We start from the raw sequence: 17,396 nt of genomic DNA, 5'->3' as shown, positions 1-17,396 counted from the left end.
AAGCACACGGAAACCATGTACAAATACAACACAACGCCACTCCTGTAAAAAGGGAAAGTACATTGATTTGCTCTTAAATATAATTTATTAATTAAAAGTAAGAGTACTTGTCATATCCAATGTCCTGATATAACAGAGCATACGGCATAAAGTGTAATTGTACAAATCTGTATATAATGTATTATATCAACCATGGGACGATTTCATGTTTACATTTTGTTTATATAATACACTGTTGAGAGCGACTGTGATAAATGTTGACTACAGATTCCCCCTAAAAATGAAAATGTTAATAAATTATTTATAATTATTTATATAATTATATTATGAATTGTAATTGTTTATATAATAAATTATTATAGTAAATATTGTAATAATATAATAATATATAATTCTCTATATATTATAACCAGTATACATCATCAGTCCATCATACATCTAACATATATATATATATATATATATATATATATATATATATATATATATATATATATATAAATATATTTTTTACAATTTAACATTTATATTTTGTATTTCTTTCCCTGTTATTATTATGCAGTTGTTTGTTTCTTAGTGTTATTATTAATATGATACCAAATATAAAGACAACATAAAGAGATTGTTGCTCTATGTCGGCCTCACCCTTGTCCCTCAGTTCAAAGGTGTAGGAGAAGTTGATTCCCACCAGACGAGCCCAGTCACGACTGGAGCCCGAGTTGGGATCTAATTGCGAACGGGGCCATGGAATGGAGGGAGGGATGGAGGGGTGGCGGGATAGATGGATGGAGGGATGGAGGGGCGGAGGGGTAGATGGATGGTGGGATGGAGGGGCGGAGGGATAGATGGATGGTGGGATGGGTGGATGGATGGATGGATGGACAGAGGGAGGGAGGGAGGGAGGATGGATGGAGGGATGGAGGGAGGGAGGGAGGGATGGATGGACAGAGGAATGGATGGATAGATGGAGGGATGGATGGAGAAGGAAGACAGATGGATATAGCAAACAAAAAGAAAACAGGTATAACGTTACAGAGTTTTCTGTTTGTAGATAAATAGATAGATTAACAATTTATAGTTAGTTTATAGTTTATATTTAATGATAATAATAATAATAATAATAATAATAATAATAATAATAATAATAATAATATTTTCCCATACAAACCAACAAAACCCCAGTAATGGGACGTCAGACAACAATACTCCAGCAAACAAACAGAGACATAACATATAAAAAATAAATCAGAATATAATAATTACCCAAGGAAGGCCCCCTGTACAGGCCGATGGACATTTATCTTTTATTCTTTTATTGATTGATTTATTATTTATTTATTTATTTGACATTTATTATACACATTTTAATCGTTAACGTCACAAGCTTAGTTTATTGGGGATCGCGGTTCCTGTTTTTTCTTTTACAGCTGTTTCATCACGAATGCTTTTCTTTTGTCTTTAGGGCCGTGAGAAACACACTTCCAGAGCGGACAATGAAGGTTTTGAGGCTTGAATCTCCTGGAAATAGGTTGGAATGCGTGGACTTTGTTTGCGGCGTTTCATCTTTATTATAGTGCCTGCAGCAGAGTGTGGAGAGAAGATCTAATAAACCAATAGACTGGATCCATACTGGAGATATGGCTTATAAGTTTATTACTCTTATTGTGTTATTTACTCCGGTCCGCTGCTCATAAACAAATACATTGGTGTTGATCTATGGCTTCTAGAGATAAGAAAATCAATATTACTTAATAAACGGGACACTAAAGGACAGTGCGTGTGTGTGTGTGTGTGTGTGTGTGTGTGCGTGTGCGTGTGCGTACACAGGACTTGTGGAGACGTTCCCACAGTGTAGTCCATCCCGTAGAGCTTTTTCATCTCTGCCGCCGCCGCCTCACCCACTGCCACCTGCGGTTTTCCCAAAGAGAAGGGAAGTGATTATTAAATGTATTTAACTTTTTAACGGGATCGTCAGTATCGTCGTTTTTTTTTTTCTTCTTTATTTAACAACCGCACAAATTCACCATGATATAGCTCTGGGGGGGGGGTTTGCAAATGTAGTCGACCAACGACCGATGCCAGATCTGATTCGGTCTGGGCTCTCTGAAGTTTCTTCCCGTAAGCCATAAGAACTGTCAATGCTGAACTCACCAGGGGTCCTCACGAAAAGCACTGAGTTACTGACACTGCCTTACTGTACTGTATGTAGCATAGTGTACTGCATACTGTATCACTGTTCTGGGTTACTGCATACTGTACTGCATACTGTATCACTGTTCTGAGTTACTGCATACTGTACTGCGTTCTGACTGTATCACCGTTCTGGGTTACTGCATACTGTACTGCATACTGTATCACTGTTCAGGGTTACTGCATACTGTACTGCATACTGTATCACTGTTCTGAGTTACTGCATACTGTACTGCATACTGACTGTATCACTGTTCTGGGTTACTGCATACTGTACTGCATACTGTATCACTGTTCTGGGTTACTGCATACTGCGCTGTATTGCTGTTCTGTCCGGTGTAACTGTATTGCTGTGTCGTACTGTTGTATACTGTACTGCATATCTCCATACACACTTTATTCATTCATTCATTCATTTATTTATGTACTTTACTGCACATATCTGTATATACAAATAGCCTATCCCATAAACATAACTCTATTCCCTTTACTTCTATTTTGTGCCCCAACTCAGTATTTATTATTATATTTATTATTTATTTTATTTTATTTTATTCTATTTTATTTATATTATTCTATTCACTAACTGCATTACGTTTTAGGAGTTAGTTGCATCATCTCCAGGTGCGTTGCAAAGACATTTCACTGCATATATGTATGAATGTATGTATATATGTATGTGACAAATAAACCTCTTGAATCTTGAATCTCGAATGGCCCCGCACCCCCAGACCTGTCAATCAAAACTCAAGCCCCGCCCCCTGAGCTACAGTGGCCTCCCTTGAGGGGGGTCCCGCAATTTACCACTTATCGTCCAACGTTACCGAGGAGATGGCGCTTCGCCCCGTCGCCCAGGACCCATCGCAAAATCCACCCGGCCCGTTCAGACCCTGCGACCACGAGGGTCTTCAAAAATAAACCCGACGTTAAACAAAGACTCTGACCAGTTCTTGGTAGTTGGGTGCGGCGATCTGGGGGTGTCCGTAGGGCAGCAGGATGAGCTGCCCCGATGAGTGGATGGTGAGAAAACAGAGGATCTGCTTCACCCTGCTCCCTAAAAAAATAAAAAGCAGGCGAACGTGACCGTGAACGTGAGTCCAACACGGAGGCGTTGCTGGCTTCCCGCTCCGATTCCCGGCACCCAAGGTGCACGTCACACGCGGTGGACGGACGCTTTACGGGGCGCAAAGGGTCGGAGAAAGGACGAGATAAGATAGGAGGAGGCTGCGGCCGCAGTGTCCAACGGGTGGCCGAGCCGAAGGAGAAAGAGCATAATACTAACAGAGTCAAACAGAGTTAAATGAACCGGTTTCGCCAGTAAAATGAAATGAATTTCAACGCTATAGCCATGATATCTACCGACGAACTGTGTGACGGCCTGGGCCTCGGGCTCGGAGACGGCTGCCTGGCCGCAGTAGGTGTTGGAGCAGCAGTCGCGTGACACGCCCACCGCTGGAGAAAAAATAAAAAAATGTTGTGAAAGAATTTAGCGGCCAAAAACACACAATTTATTTATAATATTAGAGGAAAGTACACTGAAATGTGTTGTTTACAGAGAAGGATAGCAGAAGGATATGGAAATCTTGTTTTTCTTTCAATCTTCTCCTATTATTAGGTACATTTTTTATTATTATTATACAATTATTTATGTTTATGAATTTTAATAATATTTTAAAGTCCATGTCAAGTAAGTTCAGTGATTACTTTCTAAACACATTATACACATTATTAAATCATTGCTGAAAACATGTGACAAAAACTGAACGATGTAGTCGTGAATTGTGCAGTTAGTTCGTTTTAAGTTCAGGATATTTTTGGGCAGGTCTGAAATGGTGGATCAATGAGGCACTGGAGCCATACTTAGCGTGGCCCATCCCCTCCCTCTATGTAAAGCCCAGAGAGCATGACCATCATTTGGCTGAAGCAGAGGTTCCCAACCATCACCATCAAAGCCGTTCTGTGGAGATCAGAGCAATCTTTTCTCCGAACAAAGCAAATAAAAACAGTGTTTTTACTGTAGATGTATTTAATTTACGCCGCTTCCTAACTGAACGAAACCAAAAAAAGCCCCGTGCGTCCTGTGCCGCGTCACGCATGGCAACGTTATCCATTTCTTTCTGTGTTTTGAGGAAATGTGAGTCAAGGAAACGATATTCTGATTGCAATATTATTACGTTCTTATATATATATATATATATATATATATATATATATATAGGTAAAAAATGTTTTACCGTTTTTGTTCTGGTAGATTCTGTCTATAATCCCATTTTAACGGCGTGGACGGCTACTTGTCTGATGAGCGAAATACATGGAGGTGTGAGCAACCCTCGATGTGATGTTCAAATCCCTTTTCAGTTGTTTTTCCTTGTTTTAAATTTTTGCACTTCCTGTCATTGTTTATGAAATGAATACATTTACTGCTATATACATATTCATCTGCAGCACTCTCTATTTCTAATGTATAATAATATCTTGTCTGAAAGTGTGGAACTCACTTCCCCAGTTGGCCGGGAAGTTCCTGTTCAGGTCGACGCCATAACAGTCGCACCCCGCAGGGGGGGAGGAGCGGGACTTTCTCCACAGCCGAGTCTACACACACACAAACACACACACACACACACACACACACACACACACACACACACACACACACACACAAACTTACTTTCTTTATTGTACTGTATTAAGTCAGTACACAAGTAAAGTATCAGCAGTGTGTGTGTGTGTGTGTGTGTGTGTGTGTGTGTGTGTGTGTGTGTGTGTGTATGTGTGTGTGTGTGTGTGTGTGTGTGTGTGTGTGTGTGTGTGTGTGTGTATAAACCGACGCTCTGGTTGCTCCAGGAGAACATGTATCCGTCCACGTTGAGCACAGGAGTCACGTAGAAGTCCAGGTTCTGCAGCAGCTCCATCAGGTTTGGATCCGTCTTGTGGGACTTTAAGATCTGGGAGAAAAGCAGTTTCCTCCGTTATCCGTTATATTTTATATTTAATGGGGTCAGAGCTGCAATACTTTAGGTTATTCATTTAGGATACTGCGAAGTGTGCTTCAAACAAGCAATGTCAAGGCGAATTTCACCAGATCACAACACTATTTTTCGTGTTCATGGCCAATTTAATTCGGTTCCACAGTCACAAATGTGCTATGGGACTCGCACCCACAACCATGGTTTTAGAAGTAAAATTCCATCGCTAGGTCATAACTAACAACGTCAGAACACAGAAAGGACAACTTCAACAACCGCAACTCGGCAATGAATATAGAACAACGCGTCCGCCTCACGGAATCGACGACTTCATATCAGAAAATAAGGCTGGCTTCACACCGAATGTGTAATCGCATCCAACAGACAGTAGTGGCCACTGGATGAACTGCGTTTGAGGTTTTTTTTTTTTCCTGCGGTTCAACAGATTTGGCGTGAAGTTATCTTAACTTGGAGCGACAAACACATTTGTTTTTTAAATTTAATTAAATTTTATTTATTTATTTATTTGTTTATCATTATATTTTATTATCATTTTTATGATTATTATTTCATATATGTATTATTTATATTATATAAATATGCAGCCGTGCCTCTCACCTCCTTCACAAACCACTGGCAGAAGGCCGGAGCGATCCACTCCCGGGCGTGGATGCCACAGTCCATCCACACCGCCTTCTTCTCCGTGCCCTTGGGGTTCGCAAGACCCAGCTGGACAACAAAAAAACGTGAAGTAGGGAAATGAGAATAAAAGAACAGGCAAAAACATTAAATACACGTCAAAAACAATATTAGATATCTTACATATTCAGCACTCATTGTTGGCTCACAACTGACAATTAACGATGCCGTCGGTTCCTTTTTATTTTAGTCTGTATTCAGTTATGATCAGGGCAGTAAATGAACAGTCAGTTCTTGAAGTTGATGTGTTGGAAGCAGGAAAAATGGTCAAGCGTAAGGATCTGAGCCACTTTGACAAGGACCAAATTGTGATGGCTAGACGACTGGTACAGAGCATCTCCAAAACAAAGAAAAACAAAGCTGTTTTTGCGGCACGAGCGAACGCTACACAACATTAATGGTTATTGGTGGTTTTAATGTTGTGGCTGATCGGTGTATGTGTACATGCACTGTAATATAATACATATCAGATTACGTATACTTTGCTTATACATTTTTGCCTCTTTGTTGTATACAAATATGTATTTCCTATGATTGATGACTATGATTATTATGAATGAATTTATTTTTATATTATTTATTTTTGTATATTTATTTGCTATTTTTATATTTGTTTATTTCTTATATTTTGCCTTTTTATTATTTCACTGTATTATACTGGTGTGACCACATGTGATAAATGGAGAATCAAGAAGATCTTGATGTGGAGGTTATTCATCTCCACCTCTCTGGTTCACCGGACCGCAATATCATTCAATCAATATCAATCATAAAAAAGAGAAGTTCGAGAAGAAGTGACGCCAAACACCTTGAGCAGAGTGATGTTGTTCCCCTCAAAGGTGCGACCGTAGACAGTGGAGGAGACCAGGTCTGGAAAATGTCTCTGCACATTATGCATCCATCTGGAGATCTGGAGAGAGAGAGAGGGGGGCGGGGGGGAGCGAGAGAGAGAGAGAGAGAGAGAGAGAGAGAGCGAGAGAGAGAGAGAGAGAGAGAGGGAAAGAGAGAGAGAGAGAGAGAGAGCGAGAGAGAGAGAGAGAGAGAGAGAGAGAGGGAAAGAGAGAGAGAGAGAGAGAGAGCGAGAGAGAGAGAGAGAGAGAGGGAAAGGGAGATAGAGGGGGGACAGAGGAGGGTTGAGTGGGATCGAGAGAGAGATGGGGGATAGAGGTTGAGAGTGAGAGAGAAAGGGGGAGCGCGGGAGAGAGGGGGGGGGGGGAGAAAGAGATTGAGAGGGAGAGAGAGGGAGTTGTAAGAGAGAGATGGACTGTATTTTGTCTTCTGTTTTCATTCTTCATTCATAATATATTTTATAATATAATACAATAATTTATAATATATATATGTTTATTTATAATTGATCATTTATGTAATTTATAATATTTTTTTATATTGTTTATACTGTGTACCTTGATATGCCCTCTATTTTCTGCTGGCCCCTTTTTCCTGCTGGAACAATGTAAATTTCCCCTTTGTGGGACTAAGAAAGGTTTATCTTATCTTATCTTATCTTATAATTCCTAATAAATGTGACATTTTATTTCAACCATTTTCAATTACTGACACAAAAATGAGAAATAATTAGAATATAAAAAGTATATTTCTAACACTTTTCATGACTTATTTGCAAAACAGTAAACATGTGGTGTCTAATTATTCAATTTAAAACGGGATCCATTTTGCAACTGTGGAGTAAAGATCCGGCTGCTCTTTCTCTTTATTTTTATTATGAATAAATTGTGTTTTTATTTGTTAATAAGATGTCACCGCACGACACTGTTGGTTCTGAAAGGAGAAATGATTGTTACGGCAACTTTAAATTCTAAGCCAAAACAGTGTGTTTACAGTGGATGACAAACATATAACAACTCATATACCTGTGGATACATAAAGTACATATTATATACTATAATAATAATATACTATATACACATTTGATATACCATAATAACTCTCACCTCTTCCATAGGATGGTATTTGGTGTAGTCATAATCCCATATGGAGTCTGGTTCCACCGTCAAACTGTCGGTGCAAGCAAAACATAACGTTAATGGTACTGTATCAACAAAAATATCTTATTCCATATACTATATATATACATTATTATTGTGTTTTTTTTTATTGTATTTTTATTTTTCTTTTAAGCATTTTTTTCTTGTTTAAAACTCAGTGGTTTAAATAAAAACAGGCAGAGCACTCACCTGTCACACGTCTCTAGAGCGCTGAACACAGGCAGCGCAAGCAAAAGCAAACGCCACGGAAGAGACATTTTGGGTTTCTGTGTTTGCAGCATTTCTCCGTCTCAGCAGTGTCACAGTGTCACACAGTGTAACACAGTGTCACACAGTGCAGCGCAGGCAGCTGATCCCTTATCTCCAAACCCTTTACAAGCACCAAGCTCTGCTCCGTGCATACAGGCTGTATATATACAAGGCAACATACCAAGAACTATTATAATTATTGGTGATGTATTAACTAGTCCAATGATTAACAACCTTTTAAATGATCTACCAAGATATTAAAATAACCTCATTATCTTATCCCTGCAGTTATATTATAATTATTATTATTGTTATTAATATAATTATTATTATTATTACCTTCAGAAATGTTATTTTCATGCTTCACAGTACAGTGGTACGTCGACTTACGACTGCATCTACTCACGACTAATCCAAGATAGGAGCAGCGATAACCGCGAAAATTTATATCCACTTGCGACCGACTGCTCCAAGTTACGAGCGTGGAAATTGTAGTTGGCGCGTCGGCGGCCAGTCAGCAGTCAGTCAGCAGTCAGTCAACAGCCAGTCAACAGTCAGTCAACAGTCAGCCAGCAGTCAGTCAGCAGTCAGTCAGCAGTCAGTCAGCGGGCGACCTACATGGCGTGTGCACGTAGTTTGTGGCTTATCCATATCTTTTTCATATTTACTGTGTTTGTGCTGTGTATTTTGTTTATTTTCACCCTTCATGGTGAGTCCTAAGAAGAAGGATGATGGGGAAAAGGAAAAGGGCGATGACTCCCATTGAAACTAAGAAGGAAATCATAGAAAAATATGAGCGCGGTGTATATGGGAGAAATTGCTTCGACATACGACTGTTTTAACATACGACCGTTCTTATAGAACGAATTACAGTCGTAAGTCGAGGCGCCACTGTGTTACCAGTGACTGTTCCCGCCACAATAATGACCTGCGTCTCACTTTGGACGACTACGTTTCCATGTGCGTCGTTACTACGTGTCAGGGGAGGGAAGTTACTCAATTACTGACTCTGTGGAGTTTTTGTCTGATATAAAAAAAAAACGATATTTAACGCTTGTTCCGTCAACTACTTTGGAACTTTTCACCTTATTTCTTTTTTTTTTTTTGAGTGAGGATCTGGAGACAACATGCATGTATACATCACAACCAGAATCAGAACATGCGTCGACAGCCAAATACATTTTTATATACCCAACAGTAAGCATCCAAAAAGCTGAACAGCCTTAAAAAATAAAAAAAACATATATATTTAAAAAAATTTGAAAAACAAATATTAAAAAAATATACTGAATATATAAAATGGATAAATTACATTAAAATCAGTGGCAGTTTGGTTACTAGTGTTGGCGTTATACATATTGAAGGTATAAATATAAATATAATACAGGGATGGATAACAATAGTTGAGAAAGAATGAGTAATAACTTGATTACAAAACTATTGTTGATTCATGACATTTCTACCACTCACAGTACCACGTATTTACTCCTCTACTATAGTGAATGTAAAACCTTTGACAGTTCACGGCTCTCCCATGCATTCTGCTCCGACAGGAGTTCCCCAATCAATGTCCCATTCATCCCGTCGCTCTGCACTGACTGTGTCGCTGTCCTGCCCCCGACTCACGAGGATAATGCAATTGACCAACCCGTCCTTCCCCGTGCAGATAGAGAGAGAGAGAGAGAGAGAGAGAGAGAGAAGGGGACACGCTTGTCTCTCGCCCGTCCTTGGGAGTTTGGCCATGGGGCCTTTTTCCGTGAGGGAAGCTTTTTAAAAATCGACAGCTCCAATTGCGTTTGATGCAGGCGTGCTGGGAGGCCAAGGCCTGCGTGGAGGAGATGTGACCGTCGCCCGAGCTCTACCGGGGAATGAAGAGTTTCTGAGGAGCTTTCGCGCCTTTGGCTGAGTTCGGGGCCGATGGGCGCCGCCAACACGGTGTGCTGCTGTCGCTACTACCTGCGGCACAACCGGGAGGAGAAGAGCGCGATTTTACGGTAGACCACGGCTTCCCGATCTGTGCGGAAGACATTTTTAATCGAAATGCTTTGGTTGAAGTCGTACCTTTGGCTTTGGTCTTTGTTTTTAAATAGTATCAAAAAGTGCTTGATAAAAGAACAGGAATGTGTGTATGCCCTCGTTTCATGATGTTCGGTGTGAGTCAATGATAAAGGAATAAAATCACCTCTTTGTGAGGAATGATCGGGATCCTTCAAAGTCCAAATGGGCACCCCAAATCTGAAAGGAGTATAATATTCACCTATTTTTTTATTAAATGCAGTTTGCTTTGCTTTAATGGTGATGATTTAATTGCCTTCTATTACCGTTGAGCACTTTGAGCCGTGTGCCGTGTATGAAAGATGCTACACAATTCAAGGTGATTATTATTATTGTTATTATTATTATTACTTGAACAATCTGATCAATACATTAGTTTTGTACACGGCTCTTTTCCTCCACCCGTCCAGCATGAGGAGCAACAGGCGTCCCAAACCCCCGGAGCCCCCGCCCAGCGAGACCAGCGACAGCGACCCGGGCGAGGAGAGCCTTTTTGGGCCGGAGCCGTCCAGGCGGAGCCCGTGTGAGATCCAGGAAAGCCAGAGGGAGGAGGAGGAGGAGGAGGAGGACGATGCCGCGGAGCGCCGTCCGCCTCCGACCTGCCCCCAAATCGGCACCTCCACCCTGGGGCTGGAGTCGGAGGTGGAGCTGCAGGCCTTCATCCACATGAGGAACCAGGCCGACGAGAACACTGAGGTGAAAGAGGGAGACAGACAGGCAGGCAGGCAGGCAGACAGACGGATGGACAGAAACCTTTTATGGGTTTTGATCACATTGCATTGATATCGTTGAGCATCGAAACAGTCCATAGTATTCACTATTCTAAATCTAAATAGTCAAGCAGAACGTTAATAAAGTGATACGTAAGGGACGAGGGTGCTTGCTGAAAAAAATATTTCTAAACTCCAAAAAGTCCCAAAAGAGACAGATTAGCCTCTATGAATTAAGATGAGATAACACTACACTAAACTCTGTAGGGGGAAATTTCCATTTTGTAGCAAAAGTCCAGTCTTGATGGAATTCCACCTCGACCTTAAAAGTGATGTAAAATACATATAGATATATAGTTTCTCGGTAAAAGCGTCATGAAGGCACACCAGCGTTGATCGCTCGCACCTAAAACACACAAAAAGATGAACACAAAGCATCTCAAACTCCCCACAGGCCGGGGTGCGAGAGGAACATGTATTTTTCATTTCATCAGAACTGAGTTGTTAAAAAAGTGAATTTTGTGATTGAATCAAGGCAGGCATCAGGACGCCCTGTTCAAAGGTCTCCGCGCTAACCGCATTAAGTTTGCACCATCACGTGGATAGGATCTCGTTGGGGAGAGCGGCGACCTCGTAAACCTAAACAACAAACGTCACTGTTGGAGTCGAAGCGAAGGAACATTTGACGGAAATCTGAAAGGAACAGGGTCCAGGGTCATGGGTCATGCTACGATTAAAACTTTTACTCGTCGTAGGACGCACAGCACGGGCCAGACATGCTTATAGATTGAAGTGGTAATCCATGGCATTATTTTGTTGAAAAAAAAAATCTCACATTTGACGCTATATTTAGCTGGACTTGAACACCACGAATTTGCATTGCATCATTTGCATTGTTGGTGGCGGGGTCCGCCACCAACAATGCAAATGATGCAATGCAAATTCGTGGTGGGGATGAAAAAACATGATCCTTTCACCTTGTTCTTCTTCTTCATCCGCCTAACGTGATAATGTAATCAGGAGAAGGGTCACAGCTTGCCCCGCGCACAATGAAGCGCTTGTACCTCCGTCATGGTGCAACATCACAGAGGTTGGATTCCACACGTGTTGTTGCCGCAACAGGATTGGAAGCGTGTTAAATAGCATTTCGATTTTTTCTTTCCATAGTCATAGTTGATCTTCAGTAAGAATTGTGATGAAGAGGAGGATATTCTTTAAAAAAAAAATGTTTAACGAAAACTGTTGGGTTAACCTCAGAAACTACCTGCACTACGAGTTTTTGGAGAACTGCCGAGGCCGGTTCCACAACCCATGTGGAGGAATACTGAACGTAAACAACCAGGAATATATACAAAGAACCCAATGTCAAAGGTGCAGAGACACACACACAAAAATGCCTTGACGAACAATATGAAACCCACACCTTGAAAGCAGGACTTTTAATTTGAAGGAGCATAACAGCCAGGTGGCTCATATTGCTGCTGGTCGGTCAGGCCGAGCCGTGATTTAACCGCAGAGCTCGCCTGCGTGTCAGACAAAACAAGTTTAAAAGTGGCAGAGCAGACGGCGAGATGCGGCCGGCGCCGGGAATAGCCGCCCGCGGGACACAGTGCCGACATTGTTGGATTTATTAAATTCCCCCGCTGCAGATCTAGGACGGCAAGCGCCCTTATCCAGTTAAAGAGGGAGAAAGGGGCGCTCCATCCATCAAGTGTAAAGGTGTAACTGCGTTACAAGGTCTGCACGGTGGGGACAGAACAAAACAAAACAAGGGCATGCATCCCGTTTGTGACGCTCAATAAATATGAAGAGGACTGGAATTTTGTGCAGGAGTCGAGTGTGTTTGGTTTAGGTGGGCGGACACTGAGAGATGGCATTACACGTTACAGGTCAAATATGCAGTGTCGATGACGTCGCTTTACCTTTTTCTTTCATTTTATTTTTTTTTTTTTACTTTTTTCACCTGTAAAGTTATCTTTACGGATGTATTACATACTGTAAGTATGTTTGCCAATATCTAATACAGTCGAAAGTTTGTTTTTTAACAAGAGAAATGACAGAAAGTGTCTTTTAATAACTTTTAAAAAGCAAAATGTGTGAAAAATCTACAAAAAAATATCCACTCCAAAGTCAATGTGATGTTATTGATTGATTGAAAACATGTGTATATACAGTATATTTTCCCTTTTAATGAGGTTTACGATCCTGTAATACCTGGGTGATCTTGCTGTGTAGGAATGGGAGAAGCTGAACTATGACATCCACTCCCTGCGCTCCGCCCGACGGGAGGTCTGCAGCCGATGGAAGAAAATCTTACTCCAACTCGGTCAGATTTCCGTTTTGCACTTATTGCTTTTTAACATTACTCAATGTTACTCCTGTTTGACTTTTACTCTATTATATTACCTATCTACGTATCCATATCTAATATTCTATATATTATACTCTCTATATATGTGTTTTTATTGTACTCTATTAGACTAGGCCTGCTCTATTAAGATCTCCTCCATTACCATCATTTGGATTCACTTTTTGTGATTCTTAATTGGCATTTCTCTGCCTAAATAAATAATTTTGACAGAAGTAAGTCAATTATTTCAATCAGAATTCCATCTGATCCCCTTCACCGTTCAACTCCTCCCTCAAATGAACCCGGGGTCGGAAAGCCAAAGTCAAACGACTATTTCTTACCGAGGGGCTCGTCCGGAGCCGACTCCTAAAAAAAGGGACAAAGCTTTCGTCACTAACTAGGACTTGCACGGGCCCCCTGCGGCCCCGCCCTGCAGGGTACCAGCGCGAGGTGGAGGCCCTGCTGTGCGTGAACAAGCAGAGCCAGCTGAGCAGGGACTGGGAGAACCTCAACCGGGCCGGGGACCTGCTGCAGCAGCTGCTGGACCACACCTCGCTGTTCCTGCCGGGAACAGGACCGCAGGACCCATACCTCTACGTCATGGTGTGCATGCACGTGCGCACACACACACACACACACACACACACACACGCACACACACACACACACACACACACACACACACACACAGGTTTATACACAGCATGCTGCACACACACACACACACACACACACACACACTTATACAGGGCTCTGTACTCTATTGAACCTGAACCATGGAGGCACTTCTGTCACACTTGTAGGGATGCACATGGACCACAAGGAACACAGCGAGTTTAAAGTGGTAATCCATGAGATTAGATTGTTGAAAAAATCCTGTATTTTAAAAGGTTTTTTTGTTTGTTTTTTTTTGGTTTGGACGCAAGAAACAGTGTCTCATTGTATTTGTGTCCATTGCATGTGCTCCTCCTGTATGCTGTTTCCATTGTCGGTGGCAGGGTCTGCCACAGCTTTCCCGGCGACGATGTAAAGATCATGCACATGCAGCGGAAAGGCAGCCGCGGAGAATTTAATGAAGCGGCATAACTCGTTTTGGTCAGATTTACCAGAGAACTGTTGATATGGATGATCAGTCACCAAAAATCGGATTCATTTCAACTTTAGAGAATGTAAAATCAGGCGTGTCGCACTCCAGTTCTAGTTGCGCTGACACATTTTAGAGTCACTGTGATATTTGGTTCGGTGTTGTTTGAGATTTGAACTCATTCTCTCCATTCCCTGGCCATCTTTTCTACTCTTGCGTCTTCCCTCCCTACCCTCTCTCCTTTTTCCCCAACGCCCCCCCCCCATCCTCCATCCATCCTCACTTATCCTCACTTACTCCTTGATTCCTCCCTCCATTTGCACCGGTTTCTTGCGTCCGTCATTCTCTCCTTCCCACTCCCCGTCAGGACCGCCTGGTTTCCCTGGACAGCGCCGAGGACTTCATCAGTCTGGCCAAGGACAGATACCCCAAGACTGAGGCCTGCACCTGAGCGAGGGAGCGAGAGGGCGAGTGAGAGCGAGAGAGAGAGAGAAATTCATATATATCTTGGTTTCGTATTTGCATTAAAAGAGCAAATGGAACAGTTGGATCCCTGGTCTCCCATGTGGCCATTTAGATATAACGGTTTTGTATATGAAGTCATAATAAATACGTTGCATACAGGTTTATTACTACATAAATAATACTCACTGGTGTGTTCCTTCACAGCTCAGTCATAATAAATATCCATTCCTCCTGCCATGGCTCCATCCTGCAGTCTTTCCTGTCTTTGAGTCTTGAAGTGACTTTCCAACGTCATCCTGATGTGGCGTGATGCGTCCGCATTTGGGATCCAAATTTGGAGATTAGCATTTTATGGAGGATTATGAAATGCATTACAGACAAAACAAGACCAGCGGCGGAAAGATCCAGGGCCAGGGTTTTCGCTCCAGCCAGGCCCTGCTCCGCTGATTCTCACTCTTGGGACCTCCGGTGCTGGTCACAAGTAGTGAATCCACACGGTCCACTCAAAATCCTGGAGTTGAGTTTTACTTTCAGGAGGTAGATTTTTTGGGAAAAAAAAAAAACATGCAGTTGAAAAGTAACAAATGCAAGGATGGACCCAACCACCCCCACTCCAAATATTTCCTTACGACATGGCTGTTCAAAATCAAATAAACATCACTTAAAATATCAAAATATAAATTAACATAACATTTGTTAGAAAGTATAGGTATATTTGTACCTGAAGATGCGATTAAAATTTGTCTCAATGGTGGTTGGCAAAGGAAAATATGGATTTAGACCAGGATGTACAGTACATAAGTGTTTTTTTCTAGTTAGTTAATTTGTTTAACTGTAATTGTACTGTTCGTCCAGCGCGTGGCAGCACATTCACATTTTCACCCAGAGTGTGTGAAACGTGCTGCCTCCATAACAGATAACAGGGTTGTTTTTTTTGTTTTTTTCTTTCTTTTTTTTTTTGGGGGGTCTTTTTCCAATTTTAACTGAAAGCAAGTTTTAGAGTTGAATCAAATTCATCACACTGTCAAAGAACTGGCTGTCTTGGAGTTGGGAGTCAAATGCATTTTTTTTCCCCCCCAATTCTTTTCAACACGCTATTTCCAATCACAAAAAAAAAAGAGAGGAATAAAACATCAAATCTGCTCTGTCTCCTCCAGATGGGGATCAAGTGTCTGAACAGTGATGTACGAGTGTGTTCCTTGGCTTTCGCTGACGAACTTCATGTAAATAATTTGTGACTGGCAGCGCCTTCCAAAGTGTGATTTCAGCTTTGAGCCCAAAGTTGAAGAATGACACACAAGAAACTAAAAGAAAAAAGACAAAAAAAAAAAACAGTTTCCAGACCCAGTTGGAAATACTCACATTCAACTCAGTGAGAAAAACCTAGGTTCCAAACTTAAACACACGCACACACATGCACACACGCACATACGCACACACACACACACACACACACACACACACACACACACACACACACACACACACACACACACACACACACACACACATCCCTCTGACCTATATACTGGTCTCTCTCTAAGGCCCCTGTGCAGAAGTTTGTGAAGCAGATGTGGAAATGCGAGGAGATTTTGGGGGAAGGGGAGAAATATGAGGGATGGACGAAGGCTCTGGCATAGCCAACAGGCATTGTGCGGCTCGCACCTTGTTCCCATTATACCAGTCTGAGTGTGTGTGTGTGTGTGTGTGTGTGTGTGTGTGTGTGTGTGTGTGTGTGTGTGTGTGTGTGTGTGTGTGTGTGTGTGTGTGTGTGTCTTGACGTCATCATTAAACTCTGCACTGAAACACGAGCGGCTCAGCTCCCTGACAGTGAACCAGGGGAAAAGTGAGTGGGGGGGGGGAGTCGACACCTTTGTGTATTAGACTGAGGACAAACAAGGGCCTTCATTGAAAATAAGTTGAGAAATTTAAAATAGATTGAAAATAGGTCATAGAATTGGAAATATATATATATTTTTATGTATTTATTCAAAATAAGTTAATTTTTCAGGGAAATTGAAGCCTAAATTATTTATTTATTCATTTTTAACTCCATGTGGCCCTTCTTATATTTAAAATGTATTTACAATTGTTGGGCTTTATCAAACACCATACTCACAAGGCACATGCATTCGTCTGTGTGTGTGTGTGTGTGTGTGTGTGTGTGTGTGTGTATGTGTGTGTGTGTATGTGTGTGTGTGTGTGTGTGTGTGTGTATGTGTGTGTGTGTGTGTGTGTGTGTGTGTGTGTGTGTGTGTGTGTGTGGGTGTCTATGATGAATAACAATCAAGGGCCAGTGGTTGGGGCCCGCAGTGCATGCTGGGTAAAAACACGCAGTGGCGTAACATGATGGTCATAGGTCCCGACGGACTGTGGACTCCCGCTGGTGGTCAAATATTTTACCAGAGGCTCCAGAGGATGGGACGGGCCGTTGTCCACAGGGCTGGTGCGCGCACAAACACACACACACACGCACACACGCACACACACACACACACACACACACACACACACACACACACACACACACACACACACACACACACACACACACACACACACACACACACACACACACACAGAGTCAAGTGAGAGATGTTTTCCTCATCACACGATGGG

At 41.8% G+C, this 17,396-nt stretch overlaps 2 protein-coding genes across 2 annotated transcripts in view; one reads left to right on the top strand and one right to left on the bottom strand.

Moving 5' to 3' along the window:
• LOC307243921 (carboxypeptidase O-like) overlaps positions 1 to 8,121 on the bottom strand; it is a gene marked incomplete at both ends in the record, with an annotated part of 8,324 nt that extends 203 nt beyond the window's left edge. The window contains 10 exons of the mRNA XM_080018890.1: positions 646 to 726; positions 1,824 to 1,908; positions 3,135 to 3,244; positions 3,550 to 3,642; positions 4,689 to 4,782; positions 5,019 to 5,135; positions 5,775 to 5,885; positions 6,664 to 6,765; positions 7,811 to 7,874; positions 8,054 to 8,121. Coding sequence (XP_079875016.1) covers positions 646 to 726; positions 1,824 to 1,908; positions 3,135 to 3,244; positions 3,550 to 3,642; positions 4,689 to 4,782; positions 5,019 to 5,135; positions 5,775 to 5,885; positions 6,664 to 6,765; positions 7,811 to 7,874; positions 8,054 to 8,121 — 925 coding nt within the window. The remainder of the gene's footprint in view (positions 1 to 645; positions 727 to 1,823; positions 1,909 to 3,134; positions 3,245 to 3,549; positions 3,643 to 4,688; positions 4,783 to 5,018; positions 5,136 to 5,774; positions 5,886 to 6,663; positions 6,766 to 7,810; positions 7,875 to 8,053) is intronic.
• Positions 8,122 to 9,937: 1,816 nt separating this feature from the next.
• On the top strand, positions 9,938 to 14,971 carry LOC307243918 (melanoregulin). The gene is made up of 5 exons (XM_080018888.1): positions 9,938 to 10,107; positions 10,579 to 10,864; positions 13,114 to 13,204; positions 13,665 to 13,831; positions 14,680 to 14,971. The coding sequence occupies exons 1-5, from the start codon at positions 10,031 to 10,033 to the stop codon at positions 14,761 to 14,763; spliced, it is 705 nt and encodes a 234-aa protein (XP_079875014.1). The 5' UTR covers positions 9,938 to 10,030; the 3' UTR covers positions 14,764 to 14,971.
• The last annotated feature ends 2,425 nt before the right edge of the window (positions 14,972 to 17,396 follow it).

The sequence above is a fragment of the Zeus faber genome (genome assembly GCF_960531495.2).
Source record: "Zeus faber genome assembly, chromosome: 18".
Lineage (NCBI taxonomy): Eukaryota > Metazoa > Chordata > Actinopteri > Zeiformes > Zeidae > Zeus > Zeus faber.
Note: the sequence above shows the minus strand (reverse complement) of the source record. Positions and strands in the feature narration are given on the sequence as shown.

Excerpts from the sequence above, each read along its gene's own strand:
- LOC307243918 (XM_080018888.1), top strand. The coding sequence starts at position 10,031 with ATGGGCGCCGCCAACACGGTGTGCTGCTGTCGCTACTACCTGCGGCAC. Across the intron at positions 10,865-13,113 it reads AGGCCGACGAGAACACTGAG|GAATGGGAGAAGCTGAACTA; the intron begins GTGAAAGAGGGA and ends CTTGCTGTGTAG. Across the intron at positions 13,205-13,664 it reads GAAAATCTTACTCCAACTCG|GGTACCAGCGCGAGGTGGAG; the intron begins GTCAGATTTCCG and ends CCCGCCCTGCAG.